Raw genomic sequence first — 21,387 nt, 5'->3', positions numbered from 1 at the left:
TCAGTCATCTAATGGCGATGCCGGCCGTGTTGAGCCACATAACGGCCAGCAACTTTCAACTTTCTCTGGAATACGTCCACGACGTGAGCATGAAGAATTTGGAAAAGATGTCCAACATGGCGAGTGAGCTACTAGCCTCTCTTCTCACCGAGGCGGCACTCGCAATCTGCATATTCCTAGGCTTTTATTTCCTATGGAAGAAGCTGATGTCCACCAAAGGCATGCCCGATGTCCGCGAGATTGCCGCAAACTTAGAAGCATTGGGCCAAACCGAGCTGAACAAGGCTCACTAATCTGCGGGACGCAGATCTTGAGGGGGGAGGAGTTATGAACCCTCTTCTTGCGCTCTTCGTCAGGACTCACCAGCGCTCGGCTCTCGTGTTTTCGGGCCCCGTCAGCAGGCGACTCGGGGCCTGTCTAGTAACATGTTTGTGTATGTGTGCATTCGGAACAAGTGCCGTTGGTCGCACTCAGGGTGGTGTAGAGGGGTCAACGGGGGAAGCGTATATAAAAGCAGCGGGGCGGGAGAAGAGGAAGTCAGTCTCGAACGGACACATAACGGAACCGCTAGCAGATCGCGAACTGAATCTTAAAATAAAGCTAATCGTAAACTCGAACCCTCTTAACTATCTTGACTATTATTTGGAGAACCACAGCATGTTGGTTTCATATCAAGGTGAGGTATGCGGCAGCGAGTGCCGAGAACCCTGATGCAAGTGCAACTTGCGTTAACTTATATATCGTTCGTTCGAACGACAACATTAAGAGAATATTCTTGTACAACACCTACAAAGTGTCAAGCCACGCGTTTCAGGATGGATTGCTGATCCCACTGTTACAGAAAAGGGCGTGGAAGACGGCAGGAAAGCAAAGGTACAGGATAATCGTCTTCCGACCAGATGATTTGGTAAGTAAACGTAAAAAAATATAATATAATAATAATTATAAAATAATATAATATCATATAATATAGTATAACTCGAGAACGGCTGAACGGATTTATCTCACCTTGGTCTTAAATTATTCGTGGAGGTCTAGGGAAGGTTTAAAAGGGAAGGTTCCAAAAATAGCCTGGAAAATCCTCGAAACAGAATTTTTCTATTTCCTATACAAACGTTTTCTAAATAAAATGGGCAGTCAATTTTTATCTTATGCATCATATGCACGATGCATTAAACCACGAGTTGCAAAGAGAACATCAGTACGACATTGAATAATTGGCCGAAACAGTTCGTACAAATGTCCCACAATTAAATCAACAACAAAGATTTGCGTACGACACTTATATAGAAGCTGTGAAGAGTGGATCTGGTGGAATTTATTTCCTTGATACTCCTGAAGGAACCGGAAAAACGTTTTTAATTTCATTGCTTTTGGCAATGATGATGCTCTAGCGTTGGCTTCATCTGGAATAGCTGAATAGACTCTGCTAGAAGGCGGGCGAACTCTACATTTTGCCTTTAAATTACCACTAAACATGCAAATTACCGAAACACCAATTAGCAACATCGCCAAAAATAGCGCAATGGCCAAGATCCTAGAGGTATTCATATTGATTTTTTGGGATGCACAGGAGGCACAGGACAGAACGTTGAAAGATATTCGTGACAACCAATATATTTTTGGTAGGGCACGATTCTGTTGTCAGGATTTTCGTCAGACTCTTCCAGTTATTCCCCGATCAACTGTTGCTGATGAACTTAATGCATGCCTAAAATCATCAAATTTGTGGCAGTACGTAAAGACACTTCACTTAACCAAAGACACTAGAATAACAAGATGCGTAACGGCCATGCATTGGTTTGGCACTATGCAGCCACTGTTTTGGTGAAGGCCAAATTTGCTCTCTTTCCGCTCGCTTACTGGGAGCGTAAGAAATCTAAAAATATAATTTTCTTGGTTGTGTGAGTAAAAACAAGAGACGAGAACGCGTATATGTGTGCGTGTTGTGCTAGAAGACGATTTTCGTGCCGAAATCAATTCTGATCGAAGAAACTAATTTACATATTTGGAGTTGTGGCCAATTTCGTAGCAATATGACGATGGCGCGCTATTCTTCCCACTCAAAATAATTTATAAAAAATAATACGTAGTAGAAAATAAAAATTAATAAAATAAATAATAATATTAAAACTGCTTATTGCAAAAGTCATATCTGGAGGCACGAAGTGCGGACACAAGCACTCAACAATCACTGCCTTATTAATTTTTGTCACGTCGCAAGCTGAATACCATAATGACAAATATTCTAATACAATCATTTTCGAAATTTATTTTGTGATGTACATAGATTCGGCTATTACTATTTCTAAGCTTTATTTAAATAAAAAAAAACGTTAAGGCAATGCAAAACAAGAATTTTCGCATGGTGTCAATTAATAAAAATAATATAGATTTAAAGTCAACGAACTTCTAAGGTGAAGGCATATTTTGTCAAATTTACAATGATGAGCATACGTGTGCAAGTTATCCAACCCATGAACATAGCTCCCTTCCACAGTTTATAAACAAATTTCAATTCTCAAATCTCGTCGGCATTTCCTTTGTCTTTGTTTTTGTCATTGCCCTTGCCAGCACTCAGCTACCCGCTAACATAAGCAACCCAAACTTAACGTAAACACAGCTTCCGCTTGGAGACCAAACCACGGCCGACTTATTGCGTATCAATCAAAAACTGCATCGATCAGCATAATTGAATTTCACAATGCAGTGGAAAATTTCCAGCATAAAGCTTTTATCGAAAGTTCGGTAATTTTCCGAAAGAAAAGCTTCTGGCCGAGGTTGATTGGATCAGGACTTAGAATTTGAAGATCAGTCTGAAAGAGTCGGGAGTCTGAATCGGGACGAGATCGTCAACAGCTCGAAGCTAAATATAAGCTACCAATAAAGTGTCTCGTAATAGTATAAGTGAAAAAGTTTATCACCAAATAAATGTTAAATAATAAAAAATAAAATTTATTTTTTTAAATAAATAAAGAGTAACAATTTTAATTGGCGCCCAACGTGGGGCGGCGTATTCAAAAGTTCTAAATAAATATTAACGATAATAAGTTAAAAATAAAACGGAACTCGCGCCGCCAACAATCCATATTTTTAGTGGAAAAATTAAAACATCCACAACAATACAACGACACCTAACTAATGTGAAAGTGATCGTGAAAAAACTTAATTGGAAATCAATAAATGCAATAATCCAATTAAGAATTTAACATAAAAAGGTGGACTGAATACTTAATACAAATTACAAGATCATAATAATAATAAACATAACATAAACATAACATAATAATAAAAATTCAGAACTCAACACGAACCCAAAGAAATTCAAACAAATTTAAAAAAAAGGCTATATAAAAAATTGAAGGAAGACCCCAATAAATTATAATCAAGACGACCCAATCGAAGGAAGACTCCAACAAAAAATTATTAAGACCAACCAATTGAAGGAAGACCCCTACCCTCCACCAACTACGCTGAAGGAAGAACTCCCACGGAAAGTATCGTGAGCAGATAGAAACAACACTAAGTCTTTAAATAAAATTCAAAAAAATTAAGATTAAGACACAGAGAATACTACATTAAAATTAAATATTACAGTATCAATTTAATTGAAACAATCTGGAAGATTTGATAAATAGTTTTGATAATTTAAATTTAACAATGGCAACCGGAGGTTCAGTATCAACTCTTTCTGCGGGCGGGATATCCAGCGCCAGCAATCTGACAGTGGAATTAATAAACAGATTAATAAATGTACAGTTGAGTGAAGTAACCAGAAAACTTGAAGGGTTAGAAGAGCAGTTAACCGCTAACAAAAATGAGGTAGAAGACTATAAGATCCAAACAATTGACCGAACCATAAAATGCGAAACTACATTAGAGGTAATTAAATCCTTACCAAAGTTCACAGGTGAAATAACCCAATATGTAGGCTGGAGAGAAGCGGCGGAAACCGCAATGAGTCTATATAAAATTGAAAGTGAACAATATTTTATCGCTTTAACAATTTTACGTAATAAAATCATGGGAGCAGCACACGATGCTCTAACCAACCATGGTACCGTTTTAAACTTTCAAGCAATTCTTTCTAGATTGGATTTTATCTATAACGATAAAAGACCAATCCATATACTCGAATCAGAATTAAGCATCTTAAGACAGGGACGCATGACCATTACCGAATTCTACAACGAAGTAAATAAGAAAATGACGTTACTTATAAATAAAACTATAATGACTTATGGAAAGGACAGCCTTATAACCAAGGAAACAAATAAAACAATTAGGAGCAACGCTCTAAGAATTTTTATTTCTGGATTAAACGGTTCAATCTCAGAAACACTCTTCTCTCTTAACCCACCAGACTTGCCAAACGCTTTGGCAAAGTGTCAGGAATTAGAGTCTAACAACTTTAGAGCTCAATTTGCAAATAGGTATAATGGATTTAGGAGTGAAAACAAAAATCAAGGAAACAACCTTAGATTTGCTTCTAGACAGATTAATAATACACCAAATAGGGCAAATAATAATTGGTCGCAAAACGGGTACTTCGGAGCGAATAACAATTGGAATTTTAATAATAATTCCAAAGTTCAACCACCACCGCACCACAACTTCGGAGCGAATAACAATTGGAATTTTAATAATAATTCCAAAGTTCAACCACCACCAGAACCTATGGAAGTAGACGGCTCCATAAGGGTTCAAAATCGTCCGTTTAAAAATTATAATCATCCAAGGAATAATACCAACCAGTGGAATTATAATAATAACCGACACAATTTTAATAATAATTTCCAAAGAAATAATTATAATCAATACCCAGCGCAAAAACATAACACAAGCGCAGGACATGTAAATCAGTCCGAAACACACCCCCCGATAAAACGGGAATCAACGGGAACAGTCAACCAGCCAGCTCAAAAAACAATGAGAATAAATAATATCAACGAGAGCCATTTTTTAGATCAGCACCTTACAGAGGAATGCCCCATATAACAAGGGTAGACAGAAAAACTAAAAGACAATTCAAAATATTAATAGACACAGGAGCCACCGCGTGCTATATAAAAAAGGGTATTTATGAGAATAAAAGGGAATTATCAATACACAAAAGAGTATCTACAGTTCATGGATATTCAATCATAAAATATTATCATTTGATAAATATATTTGGGGAACAACATTTATTCTATGAAATTGAGGGTTTAGAATCTGATCTATTAATTGGATTCAATTTGTTAAGAAAGATTGGAGCTAAATTAGATATCGAGAAAGGAATCATGGAGTATAAGGGAAATAAAGAGAAACTCCAATATTTTGACGAGGATAAAAACGATTTGTGTTTAATTGAGGAAAAAAATATTCTTCCATTAAAAGAATATATAATTAAAAAATATTTAGATGAGCAAAAGATTTATAAAACCGAAACGGTAAATGCTGAAGGCAGTTTATATAGCTTGGGATCAATGAATCCTGAGCACGCCAGCGTAGATTTATCCGCTAATAAACAATATATCAGTTTGGGATTGAAAAATCCTGAACAAGCCGACGGTGTTAATTCCGTCAGTCTTAAATCAAATAGCTTGGAATCCACAAATACCGAGCACGCAGTCGTTGAGTTTTCCGACAAAGAAAAAATTCATAACCTAAATATAATTTCAAATCAAATAAAAGAATTTGAAAATAAAGTTATGAATAAAATTGAAAAGGAGCATTCTAAAATAAATACGCAAATTCCTTTTCGTACCGATATTCGAGGAGAAATAAATACAGTCAATGACAGAGCAATATATAGCAAACAATATCCTTATGCCATGTCGGTCTCAGATTTCGTTAATAATGAAATCGATAGAATGCTAAAAGAACAAATTATAAGACCAAGTAGGAGCCCCTACAATTCACCAGTCTTAGTAGTGCCCAAAAAAGGTCAAAACGAAGATGGATCTCCAAAACATCGATTAGTTATTGACTATAAAAAATTAAATGAAAGTACAATACCTGACAGATACCCGATGCAAGATCCGTCTGTAATATTATCTAACTTAGGGAAGTCAAAATATTTCTCAACAATTGATCTGGAATCAGGATTCCACCAAATTTTAATGAAAAATTCAGATATTGAAAAAACAGCTTTCTCTATAAATAACGGAAAATTTGAGTTCTTACGTATGCCATTTGGGTTAACAAACGCCCCTAGAATATTTCAAAGAGCAATGGATGACATATTGAGAGAACAAGTCGGAAAAACTTGTCATGTTTATATGGATGATATAATAATCTTTTCTAATACAATTGAACAACATTACACAGATTTAATTCAAATAATAAATATTTTACAACAAGCAAATATGAAAATTTCTCTAGAAAAATCTAAATTCTTTAAATTAGAAACAGCATTTCTAGGTTATATAGTATCTCACAATGTAATTAAAACAGATCCTGAGAAAATCTCCACAATTATGAAGTATCCGATTCCACAAAACATTAGAGAACTTCGAAGTTTTCTAGGCCTCACCGGCTATTACCGTTATTTTTCCGAAATTATGCAAAAATTGCCAAACCTTTAACCAAATACCTAGGAGGAGATAATGGAAAAATTTCTAGGAGAATGTCCACAAAAATTACAATACAGTTAGACGACCCAGCTGTTAAAGCTTTTAAAGAACTTAAAGATAATTTAATAGCACAAGTGGAATTAGTTCAACCAGATTATAACAAAAAATTCACTTTAACGACAGACGCATCAGATGTAGCTATCGGAGCAGTTTTATCACAGGATAATAAACCAATTACTTTCATATCCAAAACTTTAAATAAAACCGAACAACTTTATGCCACAAATAAAAAAGAATTGTTGGCAATAGTTTGGGCTCTTAAAAATCTCAGGAATTACTTATATGGTGTAATTGGTATAGAAATACAAACAGACCATCAATCTTTATCTTTCACAATCTCAGATAAAAACCCGAACGTAGAAATGAAAAGATGGTACTCCTTTATAGAAAGTTTCACCCCGAAAATAATATATAAACCGGAACAACTAATGTCGTAGCCGACGCATTATCTCGAATAAAAATAAATAATATTACTAACAGCGACTTAGAACAATCAAACTCAGATCAAAATACACAGCATTCTGCCGAAAGTAGTTTTGAAAATGTAATACAAGAGACCCGAAAACCGTTAAATCAGTTTCAACAACAACTGTTATTAACAAAGGGGAGGTATACAATACATGAGTCATTGAATGTTTTTGATAAGACAAGACATATAATTGAATATGATACGCCAGAAAACTTAATAGAAATATTAAGGGAATATCTAAAACCAAACATAACGGTAGGAATTCATTGCACTTTAGAAGATCTTTATCATATCCAATTACCATTAAAAAATAACTTTACCAATAAATTTCTTTATACTAAAATATTTCTACAAGACGTGGAAAATAATGAAGATAAGGCTATCATAATAGAAGAAACACATAGTCGTGCTCACAGAGGACTAGACGAAAATTATAAACAAATCAATAGATTATTTTATTGGCCAAATTTATATATCAAATTAAAGGAATATATAAAAAATTGTACAATTTGCAACGAAAATAAATACAACCGGCATCCTATTAAAATCCCTATTGGGGAAGCTCCTATTCCAACTAAAGAAGGAGAGAATTTACACATCGACATTTATTACGCGCAAAGTCTTATTTTCTTAACCTGTATTGACGCATATTCAAAATTCCTGGTTGTAAAAGAAATTCAAAATAAACTAAACATCGAGAATAAAGTAATGGAATTACTCCAACAGTTTCCCCACGCCAAAGTAATTATGACTGATAATGAACCGAGCTTCACCTCTGCTCAATTTAAATCTTTTGCACAAAGATGTGGTTTAACTCTACATTTCGCCGACCCCAGACACAGTACCTCGAACGGACAAGTAGAAAGGGCACATTCAACATTAACAGAATTAGCTCGCTGTATAAAGGAAGAATTTAATCTCACTGACTATTCTGAAATAATTATTAGAGCCGCAAAAGAATTCAATCAAAGCATTCATTCCACAACAAACCAAAAACCTTTTGATATTCTATATAATAAAGTTGATCACGAAAATACTTCAAGAATTCTAAAGAACACACAAGAAAAAATGTTAGTAACACACAATGAAGGTCGTAAAGAAAAAGAATATCACGTAGGTCAAGTTGTTTATGAGAAGAAACACGGAGAAAGAAATAAGCTAAAAACTAGATACAAAAAACAGGTTGTTAAGGAAAACTTACCTAACAAAGTTATAATCAATAACAGAAACAGGACTATTCACAAAGACAACATTAAGTTTTAACAAATACCATATTTTTTTTATTAAATTACAGAAAATGCATTTCGTATTACTTTTAATAACATTCGCAATGATAACCACTTCAGAAATAATTGATTACTCCAATCACGAATTCTTCCTGTTCAAGGACAAAAAGGATGTCCTTACCTATGAATCATATGCTGACTTATTCCACGTAACTAACTTAAGTTTTTATAAAGAAATAATCAATCTAGAATCAGGATATGTAAGAAAAGATAAAAATATACGGACACAATGGGAAATAACTTACGAAATACAGATAATAGAATTAATTTTGTCACAACTGATACCAACTAGATCAAAAAGGGGAATAAATGAGTTAGGTACTGTTTGGAAATGGTTAGCTGGAACTCCGGATCACGATGATTTCATTAAAATACAGAATAAAATAAATGATTTAATTGAAAACAATAACCAACAATTTATTATTAATTCCAAATTGTTTAAAGAGATAAAATCACTTTCCGATCATTTTAAAAACATTTTTATCGATCAAGAATTGCCATTAAGAAAACATCGTTTACGTTTATTAACATTTGACTTACAAAACATTATTGATACTATCACACTGGCCAAAATTGATTTATTCAACACAAAAATTTTAAATAATGAAGACATTAAAGAAATATTAGATCACGAACAAAAGCCTGTACTTATTGCAGACCTAATGGACATCGCCATATTCAAAATTGTATTGCATAAAGAACTCTTAGTAATTTATATAAAATACCCCGTTATAACAAACAGATGCGAAATTTACTATGCCAGATCCATTTCACATAATGATGGAAAATTACTTATAAGTAATCAGGTCGCAAAATGCGAAAATACCTTTTATGAAATATCTAATTTTAAGAACGAACTTTTCAACAACTATTGTATTATAAGTAAAGATAAGACTTGTTTTACCCGCTTACTAAATGGAGAAAAATCAATTTGCACAAAAATTCTAGAAAAAAATAAGAATATAGATATCATTCAAGAAGGTGCCATTCTAATAAATGGAAATAATATTGTGAATGATTCTCATTTAAACGGGTCATATTTAATAACATTTAACAGCACAACTACAATAAATAATATTTCATACACCAATTCAGAAAACAAAATACTTGAGTACATAACTACCAACCACTTTAAAAACTTAGAAATATCAGAATATATAAAATCCAACAATTCAGAACTTTCTCTTGACAACATTAATATTTTAAACCCATTTATTGAAATTTACAATTGGAAAATTTCAATTTCATTTATATTATTAATTTTAATCATTTTGTATTTCATTACTATATTAATAATAAAATTCAGATATTATATATTTGTAACCAAACAAAAACGGCCAGAACCAGAAAAACCAAATAACGATGTAGAACTTTTAACAGAATTAAATGAGCGTTTGAACGAAATTAATAATGAAGCGGGACGCGTCATTTTAGAAGGGGGAGAGTTATCCAACCCATGAACATAGCTCCCTTCCACAGTTTATAAACAAATTTCAATTCTCAAATCTCGTCGGCATTTCCTTTGTCTTTGTTTTTGTCATTGCCCTTGCCAGCACTCAGCTACCCGCTAACATAAGCAACCCAAACTTAACGTAAACACAGCTTCCGCTTGGAGACCAAACACGGCCGACTTATTGCGTATCAATCAAAAACTGCATCGATCAGCATAATTGAATTTCACAATGCAGTGGAAAATTTCCAGCATAAAGCTTTTATCGAAAGTTCGGTAATTTTCCGAAAGAAAAGCTTCTGGCCGAGGTTGATTGGATCAGGACTTAGAATTTGAAGATCAGTCTGAAAGAGTCGGGAGTCTGAATCGGGACGAGATCGTCAACAGCTCGAAGCTAAATATAAGCTACCAATAAAGTGTCTCGTAATAGTATAAGTGAAAAAGTTTATCACCAAATAAATGTTAAATAATAAAAAATAAAATTTATTTTTTTAAATAAATAAAGAGTAACAATTTTAATTTGCACACATACAGTTGTCTGCTGTTACTGTAGGCGTAGAAAAGAGCTGCTTGCTGTAGCGCTCTCCGCTCTTTCTCTCTCGAACAAAAACTCGAGAGAGCCTGGAGCCACCTCTAGAGCCATGGCCAAAAAATCGCGTGCCAAAAAATTGTATGGCGTTACGAATATTGTTATTCTAGTGTCTTTGACTTAACTAACATGCGAGATTTTTTGCAACAAGATGAAAGTTCAAATGTGTTTGCGAAGCAGTTGTTAGATATTGGAAATAAAAAAGTTGCAGTGGACACCTCGACCGGATTCATCACATTACCTACAGATTTCTATCACATCACATACTCAAAAGTGAAGCTTATTCAGCGAGTTTTCCCTGATATAGCGCAAAAGATTAATAACGATAATTGGCTGGTTGAACGAGGATCTTAATGCGACCATTTCGAATATTCTTCCAGGGCAGTTATTCTAGTGTATTGCGCCAGCAATGTCTACGGTGAATCTCCCACTTCGGCTGCTACCATACATAATAGACATGAAGATAACCAAAATTATATTTCATTAACGAAAAGACCAATCAATTATAACAACCGAAAAATTTAATTTATTAAAGAAAATTCTGATGACATTCAAATAATAAAATTTTTATGAAACAATAATAAATATTACGTATAAAAGATTACTTATGATTATCATTTAATAATAAAATATTAAATTAAATTATATTATATTATATTCTATTATATTATATTATATTATATTGTTTAGCTATTGACCTTTTTCAATAGCTGTTGCGAAAAATAAAGAAAACCGAAGAAAGTTTGTTTATATTACGACACTGTTTATTTTGCGAATTGTTTAAGGCAGCTAAGGCCTAAGCTAAGTCTTTTCCGAAACACGACGAATTGGCAATTGGCGGGGCAGACAGCCGAAATGCAGCGCCCAAGCTTAACGTAGGTAGCTAACAACAACAAACAAGGAATGAGAGCCGTACAGATAAATGCGTGCGAGAACAGCGGTTTGCACTATGGGCATTGCAACTGCTACCACTGACTAATTTGGCTTATAATATTAAAGAATATGAGATTAGTCTACTGCACAGTTTTGCCGGCTGCATGACCCAACATCCTCCCCCCATTGGAAGCTTGGATTGCAACAGAGTCCTCAAGGGGAAGCAGACACAGCTTGTTCACTGCCCGCCTTATTACTCCAGACGCGGTCCTCAATTCTCCAACTCGAGCGACGCCGTCTCTGCCAGGAATCAACTGCATGACTCTTGCCAAAGGCCATCTCATTGGGGTAGATTCTCGTCCTTAACAAGAACGACGTTGTCCACGGCTACGCCAGGCTTTGGGGTGCGCCACTTGGAACGCTGCTGGAGCAACGTCAAGTACTCTTCCTTCCATCGCGACCAAAATATTTGCTGAAGAAAGGAGATGCGCTGCCAAGAGTAAAGCCGATTATAGTTTAGGCCCGTAATATCTGCCTCTTCAAACGACGAAGGCGGACCACCATTGAGAAAATGCGCCGGAGTGAGGACATCCTCATCGGCAGGATTCTCTGAAATGGGAACTAAAGGTCTGGAGTTAATAACTGCCGAGATGTGGCACACCAGCATCCTCAGCTCGTCGAAGGCCAGAACCACCGTACCCACAGCGCGGTAGAAATGATGTCTGGTCGTTTTCACCGCTGCTTCCCAAAGTCCACCGAAATGGGGCGACCGTGGAGGGATGAACCGCCAGTCAATCGTCTCCGAAAGGCAAAAGTTCTGAACGGAGCCTTGATGCTCGCTGTTGAGAAGTAACCTTCGAAGTTCCAGAAGTTCATTTTTGGCGCCGACAAAGTTGGTGGCGTTGTCTGACCAAATTTGCTTCGGCTTCCGCCGGGTGCATATGAACCTCTTGAGTCCGCACAGAAACGCAACTGTCGAGAGATCCTTGATCAGCTCCAAGTGCAGTTCCAGGTGCAGTGCCTTGGTTGCAAAGTCGTGATCCCCGAGGTGGTAAATGCAATACACTGCGACCTACCCACCCTGGCAAGATTTCAACATGACTTAATTGCTCATTTCCCGGCTACGCAGTTTCGATATTGTAAAAATATTTAAATAGACGTAACCAATAGAAACGAGCAGTTAGAGATTGTCACGACAGAACACAGTCGTGCACAGGGCGGCTCAGGAGAATACCAAGCAAGTCCTCCGCGATTACTATTTCCCCAAAATGAGCGGTCTAGCAAAGGAGGTGGTTGCAAATTGCCAAATATGCACCAAAGCCAAATATGACAGGCACCCAAAAAAACAGGAGCTTGGGGAAACACCCATACCAAGCTACACCGGCGAAATGTTGCACATTAATATCTTCTCAACCGATAAGAAGCAATTCTTAACATGCGTTGACAAATTCTCGAAGCTTGCAGTAGTGCAGCCAGTGCTGTCCAGAACAATAATGGACGTCACAGTTCCCTTGCTTCAACTCGTAAACTTGTTCCCCAAGATCAGAACAAAATATTGCGACAATGAGGCCGCCTTCAATTCGGAAACGATCACCTCTTTACTTAAAAACAATTACCACATTGACATCGTGAACGCGGCCCCGCTTCATAGCCTGTCAAACAATCAAGTGGAACGATTCCACAGCACCTTGACAGAAATCGCCAGATGTCTTAAGCTTAAGATAAAAAAATTAGCGATACGGTAGAGCTAATCTTGAGGGCAACGATAGAATATAATAAAACAATACATTCTGTCACTCAGAAGAAACCGGTCGAGATCCTCCACATGGGTTCGAATGATCGCTGCCTAGGCATTAAAGACAGGTTGATAAAGGCCCAGCAAATCAATATCGAAAGATGTAACCCAGCTAGGCGATACCGTGTTTTTGAGGTAGGAGAAGAGGTATTTGTTAAAAACAACAAAAGGTTAGGAAACAAGCTAACCCCATTGTGCACAGAACAAAAAGTGCAGGCAGACCTAGGAACGTCTGTTCTTATTAAGGGGAGGGTGGTCCATAAGGACAACCACAAATAAATTCCCCCACTTTTAATTTACTTAAACCATACCCTTTACTAGGAATCTATGCTTTAGTAAAAACGCCGTGGTCTCATTCTACGTTTGGATTGCAGGTTCGCCTTCATAACGCTCACCACCCTGGCAGTGGCAAATGCGCGGATTACCGATTTTTCTCACGCCAAATACATTCCCATCGCAGATGGAGATGTACTGGTGTTTGAACAATGTGACTGCTTGAGGCACTCGAGCAACCTTTCGGAATTTATTAGTATGGAAGATGAGACAGAAAAATTGTCTGAGTCTTTTCCGCAGCCGCATATGCGCAAATTTCTAGACGTTGATACAGATCATTTGAGAAACTTGTTGTCCGTTCTAAAAATACACCACCGAATTGCGAGGAGTTTAGACTTGTTAGGTACAGCTCTTAAGGTAGTTGCAGGAACTCCTGATGCCTCAGATTTCCTAAAAATCAAGATGACAGAATCTAAGCTAGTGGACTCAAACTCCAGGCAGATTAACATAAATTCAGAGACTCAATAACGGATAAACAAACTGACCGACACCATTAATAAAATTATTAAGGCCCGGAATAACAATTTGGTTGACACCCCGCACCTGTATGAAGCACTACTAGCGAGAAATAGAATGCTGACGACAGAGATACACAATTTAATTCTAACCATAACATTGGCTAAGGCTGATATAATAAATCCCACTATCCTTGGTCATGCCGATCTGAAATCACTAATTGAACCAGACACTCCAATAGTTAGTTTACTAGAAGCAGCTAAAATTAGAGTTCTCCGGTCCGATAATATTATCCATATACTAATAGCCTACCCTAGAGAAGTAAAAAGGTCCTCATATACCCGGTATCACATAGTCAAATAATCCTACGGCTCGACGATGACATTTTGGCGGAATGTGAAGAAGGCACCTTTGCGGTCACAGAGTGCACGGAAACCACGCACAACACCTTCTGTGAGCGGTCGCGACGCGAAACCTGCGCCCGCTCCATGCGGGAATCCCAGCCCAGTGCTACACTCAACCCAGCAACCTGGGAACAGTAGTGCCTATAGATGACGTCATCGTTGTCATTAACGAAGCGACAGGCCGCGTCAGCACGGACGGCGGCCCAGAGGTTCTCGTCAAAGGAATGCACCTAATAACCTTCGAGCGGTCAGCTACCGTCAACGGATCGGAATTCATAAATTTTCAAAAGACATTAGATAGGCAGCCTGGCGTAGCAAGATCACCACTACTGAACATCGTCGGCCATGACCCGGTATTGAGCATGCCCTTGCTACAACGCATGAACAACGACAATCTGCGCTTTATCCAAGGGTTCAAGGACGAGGTTGACGCCGCGGGCTCCCCTAAACTTTGGTTCGCGGCTGGAGTGATTCTGAACGTTGCTCTGATTGGTTCACTCATCCTTTTTTTGTCATTAAGGAAAGGCGAGCCTCCATCGAAATACAACAAACCATCGATAAACTCAATATAACCGGGGACGGTCATAATCTGAAGGGGGGAGTAGTTAACAACTAACAGAGCATAAGTTTACGTTAAAATTACCTTAGCAACTAAGTAGCTCTAGATAAATAATGCTGACGCGCCCCAACTGAGTTCAGCGCTCTGCGCTATGAACGGTCAGCAGTGCCAATAGGATACCCATCTTCCGGGGTATCGAAATGCGCTGCATAAATGCTGAGTCGGCTTGCCGACCATGGGTTTATGGCGTGATGCATTAAAGCTAGGGTAGATTCATATTTTTCCACTCTTTTGTGTTCAGTTCTAAGCGATCACTTTATAAATAAAGAACAAGCTACTCCGTCTTCTGCCGTAAAACCAATTGCATTTGATATAATTTATCCACGCTGAGCCCGAAGGCCAGTGTCCAGCAAAGGGTGAAAATTCACGCCCTCCACCATAATCTGCGTAAGAAGACATTCCGCCTGACTAACATCAGGACCAAGGGATCAACTATCTACGTGGACACCTATCTGCCGGAGCCACCCATCGGAAGGACCTCTGGACAATAGGACCAAACCTAACTTATACAATCACAAAACAAAACATATTAGTACTAAACGATATCCAGCGGTCATTTTTCAATATGCAGGTAGTCTAGACTTTAACGTACAACAAGAAAAAATCGACAAGATCGAATATCTTAATAAGAATAGGCATGATTTTGAAGTTGACATAAAATATAGACAGGCTCCACTCGTAAAGAGTAAAATCACTAATCCATTTAAAAAGACAGGGAAAATTGAACAAGTGGACAGTAAACATTTTGAAGAGACAAACCGCGGCAGGAAAATCGTTCATTACAAATCAAAATTTAAGAAACAGAGAAAATTTTATAAGAGTAAATACGATAATTCCAGACCAACCAATGAAGAGCAAGATACATAGCACATTCCTAATAATGCTTAGTTGCATATTATCATTTATCACCATGGTTGCAATGCAGCAATATCGAAGTAAACCCAATAAGTGCGAAGAATGGATATCTTATATTCCAAACTGGAACAATGGAAATTCCAACCAGCTATGAATACCATTATTTGAGTATAAACATAACAAAGACAATGCTTATGTTCGAAAACCTAGTAACTGAAGCAAATGATTATCCCAATGTACCACAGATACAATATTTAGTCGATAAACTAAAACGGGAAATAAATGGTTTAAGAATTATTCAGCGAAGCAAAAGAGGTCTTTTAAACGTAGTAGGGAAAGCTTATAAATACTTATTCGGTACATTAGATGAAGACGATAGGGAAGTGCTAGAAGAAAAAATTAATAACATGTCAGAAGACTCCGTGAAAACCCATGATCTAAGTATGATTGTCGACATAATCAACAGCTGTATTGACATAATTTATAAGCTCAAGTTAGAAAAATAACAAAACCAACAAATTGCGATACTTATATTCAACCTACAACAGTTCACAGAATACATAGAAGATATAGAGTTAAGTATGCAATTAACTAGACTAGGAATCTTTAACCCAAAATTACTAAAACACGATTATTTGAAAAACGTAAATTCGGAGAAAATACTAAAGATAAAAAGATCAACTTGGCTCAAGACAGACACGAACGAAATTTTGATTATTTCCCACGTTCCTAGCGAGGTCCCCAAAGTTCCGATATTTCAAATAGTTCCGTACCCAGATGAATTCTAACCGAGCAAATATTCGATATTCAATAACCAAGTATTTCATAAAGTAATATTAGACAAATGTATTGTTGGACTTATAAAACAAGAGCAAACTCAATGCATATACACTAAAACCCATAGAAATTTCCAAATAATCTATATAGAACCAAATATACTTTTAACATGGAATATTCCTGAAACAGTTGTCAACCAAGATTGTACAAATAACAAAATATTAATCTCAGGAAACAACATTAATAAAATTAAAAATTGTACCATGCAAATAGATGAATTGCTAATTTCTAATAATCTAGCAAATTTTACACAAACAATTTATATCACCAACAATGTTACACGTTTAGAACCAAAAATCACTTACAAAGAAAATAAATGATAAAATCCCATGTAAAACACCACTATAACTTTTTTTCAAATTATATGCATTACAACATTTGTCACCATGATAATTAGTTTGACTCTGTATTTAGCATATAAGCTTAAAAATATACCTAAGAAAATTATTGTCAAATATTGTAAACAAAAAGATGAACATTCGCACCTAGAAACAGATGTCAATGAATATATTCAACTAGTCATATGATCCTCAAGTCTGCGTTGAGTGGAAAATTCCCTACTCCAAATAAGTCACCCACTGGTAGACTAAACATCCGTCCCCTAATTTAAACATTTCTTGCCCAAGCCCTCACCCCATCGTCATGTTCCCACGTTCAAAGCTCGGACTCACAATCCCGAAAACAAAAGTATTAGATTTCAATAAACAAAACTATAAAAATCTAAGAGTGCTTGTATCCAAGAGCGAATGCACTTGAATCCAAGAGAAATCCAAAGACAATTAAAGTCAGCAACTCCAAAGCTCTTTCTCTTCACTTGATCAGATCCTTTAAGTCCAAAGTCCATATCAGAAAAGCTCGATACCGAGGCTTGAATGTCAATAAAATCAGAATAATTAGATGAGTTCAGTTTGAGACCTAATTGTAATTGGTCGGTGTTCTTCAACAAATAAAAAATTTTAATCATTCAGTGAAATAAAATTATATTTTTTTCACATATGAGTATTGCAAACATTTAATTATATATATATTTTTCCCTTATGTTAAATATTTCTGGTATTGTTTCATATGTCAATTTTGTGCCTCGATGTTTTGTTTTTGCCAGATTACAGATTTCACATTCATTGATAATATTTCGAATTATAGTATTTAATAGTATATAGTAATAATATTTTTCTTTAAACCAATTAATGGTTTTTTCTATACCTGGATGTAAAAGTTCCTTATGTTTCTTTAGGATTAAGTCCTTAAATTCCGCAAAAGTTAGTATGTCAATTAGCTTTGTGGTACAAAGTTTTGTGAAATTTTTAGGGCTTATGATTTCAGTAAATGCCCTCTGGAAGATCAGAAAATCTTCATCATTAGGGAAGTAAATTGAACATTTCTTGGTGCACACATATTTTTTAATGAGGGCTTTGGTGAGTTCATGATTATTTTAATCTTTAGTTTTTGAAAGAAGTGACTTACACTTGTTGTGTCAAATTCGCCTTTTTCTATCTCCATTTGTCTAGAGAAGTATAGTTGCGTCTACGCCAACCATGACTTCTTCTATCTTCGTGCGGGAAAGATCATCCGCGACATAATTTTCTTTGCCTAGAAGATATTTTATCATATAATCGAACTCATTAAGTTTTATTTTCCACCTTTGTAATTTCATGTTCGGTTCTTTGATAGTATTGAGCCTTACCAGTGGTTCGTGATCACTTAATATTTCAAATGGCCTGCCGAATAAATATGACCTGAAATATTTTGTAGCCCAAACTATGGCTAACAATTCTTTTTCAATAGTAGCATAACTGATTTCGTGTTCGTTCAGCGTTCTGCTGGCATAACAAACGGGCTTATGGTTCTGTGATACCACTGCACCAATAGCAACATTACTTGCGTCAGTTGTTAGAGAAAAGGGCTTTAAAAAACCAGGGTAGATTGATATCGGGTATGATGTTTCAAATGATTCGTAGTCTTTACATTTCAGTCTTTTCATTTCATATATATTACAGCACCTTTCTTTCGTTTGAGGGTCATGGGTTGAAAAATATTGGCAAAGTTAGGAATGAACTTGCGATAGAACCCACATAGTCCCAAAAATTATTTTATTTGCTTAGGTGTCTTAGGTAGTGGAAAGTTTGTGATTGCTTTGGTTTGGTTCGGGTTTGGTTTGATCCCATTTTTTGTAACAATGTGCCCTAGGAATTCAGTTTCTTTCTTCGTGAATTCACATTTATCTAGCTGCAGTTTCAAGTTGGCTTCTCTCAGTTTCTAAAAGACTTTCATTAGAGATAAAATGTGCTCATTCAATGAAGTGGAATAAACAATAATATCGTCTAAATAGAGTAAACAATCTTTGTAGATCAAATCTTTCAGAAGATTATTCATACATCTCTAAAAAGTAGCTGGAGCATTTTTTTTGGGATATTTGTCATTAACAGTTATCTCATATAGATTCCTTTAATGGACTACCAACATGAATTTTTGTTTCCCAGAGGCGTCTGCCTTCTTGGGGACCACCCAAATAGGAGAACAGTAAGGGGATTTTGATTTGCGAACGATCTCTTGTTTTATCATTTCTTTGATTTGTTTGTTGGCTTCTTGGTCAACGCTTTGGGGGTACTTGAAGGGTTTACGGTATACTGGATCTTCATGTTGAATCTGGATGACATGTTTAATAGTACTTGTGAACATAGACATAATATAAAATAAAATAATATAATATAATATAATAAAAATATGTATAATATAATAGAAAAATGTTCGAAAGCAGGGCGTGGCAGTTTAGTTCGCTTTTGGGGCGTTATAGTGGGCGTTCGAAAAATTTTTTGGAAAAATCGATAGAAATTTATAAGACTGATAAAAGTATGAAAATATAGTTTTGTACGGGCTCTGGCATGCCAATGTGGGTCAACAATCTTGCGCTGCGTCTATGAATCTAGATTCTGTATTCTTATTCTCAACCATCTTGCTTTTATAGTTCTTGAGATCGAGACGTTCACACAGACTGATGGACAGACAGAAGGTCAGCCAGACAAGGGCAGATTGATTCGACTACTGATAGTAACTCTACAAACAACGGGTATAAGGGCCAAGCCTTACGTTTCAGGATGGATTCGGCAGGAAAGCAAAAGGTATGATGATTTGGTAAGAAATCTTAAAAAAAAGTATTTAGAATCTACATGCTTAATCTTAACTTTCAAGGTTTTAAAGTTCCCGGAATCACATAGCTTACACGGAAAGGCAGACGGGCATGGCCAGATCGACTCGTCTAAAAATCCTGATAAATAATTTATAGTTATATATTTAATATCTATAGTCTATAGTAGTTCCCGAATTCACAGGATTTATTTGTAAGCTTAGTTTTATTAAAATTTTAAGTCCTGTCTTTATTAGTCGGATAAATTTATCAATTTCATGGAGATTTACTACAAATTTCTGTATCATTCATTTATTGTAGATATATTCAACTTTGGGTGACATTACCGCCACAGAGTATGTTCTGACTGGAATAGACTATAATATTATCTCAAGTTCTGACCTTGTCTGCTCATAATATTCTTTTATTTATATATTTACTCGATTATATGTTTTTTCCTATATCATGTCTATCGGCATGGCACCAAGATCGGTTAGCTGGAGGTGTTGCCGTGGTACCAATTAGCAAAATTTAAAGTAAAGTATTCACACTTTACGTATACTGCGTAACAGTAATACTACGATACAGAAAAAAATTTGTATTAAAATTTCTTTTGGAATCTTATATGGGAATATCGATTCATATCTTTAACAATTCCTGAAGTTTCGACAGATTGATGTAAAATACACACAGGGAAGGACAGATTTTGGTAGACGTCTAGATCGTTTCAACGAAGATATAATATATATAAAATATATTTACAAAATGGAATGGATATGTTTTTTATAACGTAAAATATTTTATTTAAACTTACTGCTTTCCGACGATGCAGTTCGAATTGGTTCCATATGAGATGTCCAAAAACGCATCATTCCCTCGTGGCTGGCCGTGACCCACATTCCAGAAGCTTCTGGAGAATCCTCACCGCCAAAGGAAAAGTTAATAGTCTCGGTTACTTCATCAATTGGTATTTGGTCCGATTTGGCTTTGAGGAGGGCCAAACAACATATAGCTGAACGGTGTTCTGATTTCCTAACCATTGGGGGTCCGGAGATTGGTAAAATTAAAGACTCCTTTTGGCTGCTCGGATCCTCCTCTTGAAAGCCAAATATTAAATAAGATACAAACTCATTCCAATCCACCTTAAAATCACGATTCTGATTAATCTTTAAAAAGAGCCGTGTATACATTGAATCATTGAACGTTATGTCTAGTTCTTCAAGTATGATACGCAATTCATCAATGCCAACATGACGCTCGGGAGTGTTAAGAAACGCCGAATGAAGTTTCTCGAGTTGATCCTTTGAAATCCACTTGTGCAAGCGCTCCGACTGCTCCTCCGCTAAATGACTTTGTGTGGATGATATTGTCTGATACTCAACAGCGCTTTTAGTATTTACACTCGCATTAAATATTACAGACATTTCAGAAAGTTTTAATAGTTAACTAAGCCTCATAAGGATTTTGTATTGTATATTTAAGTATGACTTTACTTTTCAGGCCTACTCATTAAATTATAATATATATTATAATATATATATCGTTCGTTCGAACGACAACATTAAGAGAATATTCTTGCACAACACCTACAAAGTGTCAAGCCACGCGTTTCAGGATGGATTGCTGATCCCACTGTTACAGAAAAGGGCGTGGAAGACGGCAGGAAAGCAAAGGTACAGG

General features: G+C 36.2%; 1 protein-coding gene across 1 annotated transcript; it reads right to left on the bottom strand.

Annotated features, from left to right (window-relative positions):
• Positions 1-795: 795 nt before the first annotated feature.
• Positions 796-21,147, bottom strand: LOC116803433 (WD repeat-containing protein on Y chromosome-like). The gene is made up of 2 exons (XM_032727156.1): positions 20,522-21,147; positions 796-1,081 (listed from the first exon to the last, which is right to left on the bottom strand). The coding sequence occupies exons 1-2, from the start codon at positions 21,129-21,131 to the stop codon at positions 1,035-1,037; spliced, it is 657 nt and encodes a 218-aa protein (XP_032583047.1). The 5' UTR covers positions 21,132-21,147; the 3' UTR covers positions 796-1,034.
• Positions 21,148-21,387: the final 240 nt, after the last annotated feature.

Source organism: Drosophila sechellia, unplaced genomic scaffold (genome assembly GCF_004382195.2).
Source record: "Drosophila sechellia strain sech25 unplaced genomic scaffold, ASM438219v1 Y_24, whole genome shotgun sequence".
NCBI classification, from domain to species: Eukaryota; Metazoa; Arthropoda; class Insecta; order Diptera; family Drosophilidae; genus Drosophila; species Drosophila sechellia.
This window is presented reverse-complemented; position numbering and strand designations above follow the sequence as displayed.

What these genes read in the sequence shown, in the direction of transcription:
- LOC116803433 (XM_032727156.1), bottom strand. Translation starts at nt 21,131, where the DNA reads ATGTCTGTAATATTTAATGCGAGTGTAAATACTAAAAGCGCTGTTGAG. An exon ending in AACTGCATCGTCGGAAAGCA is followed by an intron (nt 1,082 to 20,521) that starts GTAAGTTTAAAT and finishes TTCTGTTTCGAG; the next exon opens with GATTTTCCAGGCTATTTTTG.